This window comes from Oncorhynchus kisutch, unplaced genomic scaffold (genome assembly GCF_002021735.2).
Source record: "Oncorhynchus kisutch isolate 150728-3 unplaced genomic scaffold, Okis_V2 Okis02a-Okis13b_hom, whole genome shotgun sequence".
Lineage (NCBI taxonomy): Eukaryota > Metazoa > Chordata > Actinopteri > Salmoniformes > Salmonidae > Oncorhynchus > Oncorhynchus kisutch.
Genome location: NW_022261979.1, coordinates 13091096 through 13094899, shown reverse-complemented (window position 1 = coordinate 13094899; position 3804 = coordinate 13091096). Strand labels below are relative to the sequence as shown.

Below are 3804 nucleotides of genomic sequence, written 5' to 3'. Positions count from 1 at the left end.
CGGTGTCATCTCAGCAGACAGGTTATAATGGTGTCATCTCAGCAGACAGGTTATAACGGTGTCATCTCAGAGACTCAGCAGACAGGTTATAATGGTGTCATCTCAGCAGACAGGTTATAATGGTGTAATCTCAGCAGACAGGTTATAATGGTGTCATCTCAGAGACTCAGCAGAAAGGTTATAATGGTGTCATCTCAACAGACAGGTTATAATGGTGTCATCTCAGCAGACAGGTTATAATGGTGTCATCTCAGCAGACAGGTTATAATGGTGTCATCTCAGAGACTCAGCAGACAGGTTATAATGGTGTCATCTCAGAGACTCAGCAGACAGGTTATAATGGTGTCATCTCAGAGACTCAGCAGACAGGTTATAATGGTGTCATCTCAGCAGACAGGTTATAATGGTGTCACCTCAGCAGACATGTTATAATGGTGTCATATCAGAGACTCAGCAGACAGGTTATAATGGTGTCGTCTCAGCAGACAGGTTATAATGGTGTCATATCAGAGACTCAGCAGACAGGTTATAATGGTGACATCTCAGAGACTCAGCAGACAGGTTATAATGGTGTCGTCTCAGCAGACAGGTTATAATGGTGTCATATCAGAGACTCAGCAGACAGGTTATAATGGTGTCATCTCCAGCAGACAGGTTATAATGGTGTCATCTCAGCAGACAGGTTATAATGGTGTCATCTCAGCAGACAGGTTATAATGGTGTCATCTCAGAGACTCAGCTGACAGGTTATAATGGTGTCATCTCAGCAGATGGGTTATAATGGTGTCATCTCAGCAGACAGGTTATAATGGTGTCATCTCAACAGGCAGGTTATAATGGTGTCATCTCAGCAGACAGGTTATAACGGTGGTCATCTCAGCAGACAGGTTATAACGGTGTCATCTCAACAGACAGGTTATAATGGTGTCGTCTCAGCAGACAGGTTATAACGGTGTCATCTCAGCAGACAGGTTATAATGGTGTCATCTCAGCAGACAGGTTATAATGGTGTCATCTCAACAAACAGGTTATAATGGTGTCATCTCAGCAGACATGTTATAATGGTGTCATCTCAGAGACTCAGCAGACAGGTTATAATGGTGTCATCTCAGAGACTCAGCAGACAGGTTATAATGGTGTCATCTCAGCAGACAGGTTATAATGGTGTCACCTCAGAGACTCAGCAGACAGGTTATAATGGTGTCATCTCAGAGACTCAGCAGACAGGTTATAATGGTGTCGTCTCAGCAGACAGGTTATAATGGTGTCATCTCAGGAGACAGGTTATAATGGTGTCATCTCAACAGACAGGTTATAATGGTGTCATCTCAGCAGACAGGTTATAATGGTGTCATCTCAGCAGACAGGTTATAATGGTGGTCATCTAAGCAGACAGGTTATAAATGGTGTCATCTCAGCAGACAGGTTATAATGGTGTCATATCAGAGACTCAGCAGACAGGTTATAATGGTGTCACCTCAAGCAGACAGGTTATAATGGTGTCGTCTCAGCAGACAGGTTTATAATGGTGTCATCTCAGGAGACAGGTTATAATGGTGTCACCTCAGGAGACAGGTTATAATGGTGTCATCTAAGCAGACAGGTTATAATGGTGTCATCTCAGCAGACAGGTTATAATGGTGTCATCTAAGCAGACAGGTTATAAATGGTGTCATCTCAACAGACAGGTTATAATGGTGTCATCTCAGAGACTCAGCAGACAGGTTATAACGGTGTCACCTCAGAGACTCAGCAGACAGGTTATAACGGTGTCATCTAAGCAGACAGGTTATAATGGTGTCATCTCAGCAGACAGGTTATAATGGTGTCATATCAGAGACTCAGCAGACAGGTTATAATGGTGTCATCTCAACAGACAGGTTATAATGGTGTCATCTCAGCAGACAGGTTATAATGGTGTCATCTCAGCAGAGAGTTATAATGGTGTCATCTCAGAGACTCAGCAGACAGGTTATAACGGTGTCATCTCAGCAGACAGGTTATAATGGTGTCATCTCAGAGACTCAGCATACAGGTTATAACGGTGTCATCTCAGCAGACAGGTTATAATGGTGTCATCTCAGCAGAGAGTTATAATGGTGTCATCTCAGAGACTCAGCAGACAGGTTATAACGGTGTCATCTCAACAGACAGGTTATAATGGTGTCATCTCAGAGACTAGGCATACAGGTTATAACGGTGTCATCTCAGCAGACAGGTTACAATGGTGTCATCTCAGCGACTCAGCAGACAGGTTATACTGGTGTCATCTCAGAGACTCAGCAGACAGGTTATAATGGTGTCATCTCAGAGACTCAGCAGACAGGTTATAATGGTGTCATCTCAGCAGACAGGTTATAACGGTGTCATCTCAGCAGACAGGTTATAATGGTGTCATCTCAGCAGACATGTTATAATGGTGTCATCTCAGCAGACAGGTTATAACGGTGTCATCTCAGAGACTCAGCAGACAGGTTATAATGGTGTCATCTCAGAGACTCAGCATACAGGTTATAACGGTGTCATCTCAGCAGACAGGTTATAATGGGTGTCATCTCAGCAGACAGGTTATAATGGTGTCATCTCAACAGACAGGTTATAACGGTGTCATCTCAACAGACAGGTTATAATGGTGTCATCTCAACAGACAGGTTATAACGGTGTCATCTCAGCAGACAGGTTATAATGGTGTCATCTCAGCAGACAGGTTATAATGGTGTCATCTCAGATACTCAGCAGACAGGTTATAATGGTGTCATCTCAGAGACTCAGCAGACAGGTTATAACGGTGTCATCTCAGAGACTCAGCAGACAGGTTATAACGGTGTCATCTCAGAGACTCAGCAGACAGGTTATAACGGTGTCATCTCAGCAGACAGGTTATAATGGTGTCATCTCAACAGTCAGGTTATAATGGTGTCATCTCAGAGACTCAGCAGACTGGGTGTCATCTCAACCAGCCTGCTTGGGTTCTTCTCCTTTACTGCTATGATGCCAACATCAGCAGAAATATGGAGGTTCTAGGGCCAATGTCCAAACCAACTCGTAAAATACTCCCATAGATAAACAAGTATTTTATTACCAACAGACAACTGCTTTGGGTCTTAACACTGGTAGCAACAATTTACAAGGGCATCTAGTCGTTTAATCACCAATTAACTACTGTAAACTGTTATCATTGGGACCGTGCACCTTGGAACGCTATCAGGGCGAAGAGACGCACACAAAGGCGGGTAAAGATGTGAAGTCTGGGGAGCTTTCAGAGGAGGAGGAGATAACAGGGAGATAGCAGTCTCTGTGTGGCAGGGGTGAAGGTTGGGCTCTGAGAGGTGAGGGGGATGAAGGTTGGGCTCTGAGAGGTGGAGGGTGAAGGTTGGGCTCTGAGAGATGGAGGGTGAAGGTTGGGCTCTGAGAGGTGGAGGGTGAAGGTTGGGCTCTGAGAGGGGGAGGGGGTGAAGGTTGGGCTCTGAGAGGGGGAAGGTGAAGGTTGGGCTTTGAGAGGGGGGAGGGGGTGAAGGTTGGGCTCTGAGAGGTGGAGTGAAGGTTGGGCTCTGAGAGTGGAGGGTGAAGGTTGGGCTTCTGAGAGGGGGAGGGGGTGAAGGTTGGGCTCTGAGAGGGGGAGGGGGTGAAGGTTGGGCTCTGAGGAGGGGAGGGGGTGAAGGTTTGGGCTCTGAGAGGGGGAGGGGGTGAAGGTTGGGCTCTGAGAGGGGGAGGGGGTGAAGGTTGGGCTCTGAGAGGGAAAGGGGGGTGAAGGTTGGGCTCTGAGAGGGGGAGTGAAGTTGGGCTCTGAGAGTGGAGGGTGAA

The 3804-nt window shown here is 46.2% G+C and overlaps 1 protein-coding gene across 1 annotated transcript in view; it reads right to left on the bottom strand.

Annotated features, from left to right (window-relative positions):
• Nucleotides 1-3204: 3204 nt before the first annotated feature.
• LOC116359263 (proline-rich receptor-like protein kinase PERK2) overlaps nt 3205-3804 on the bottom strand; it is a 1044-nt gene continuing 444 nt past the window's right edge. Inside the window, exon 2 of the mRNA XM_031811831.1 lies at nt 3205-3730. Within this exon, the coding sequence (XP_031667691.1) occupies nt 3205-3730 (526 nt within the window). The remainder of the gene's footprint in view (nt 3731-3804) is intronic.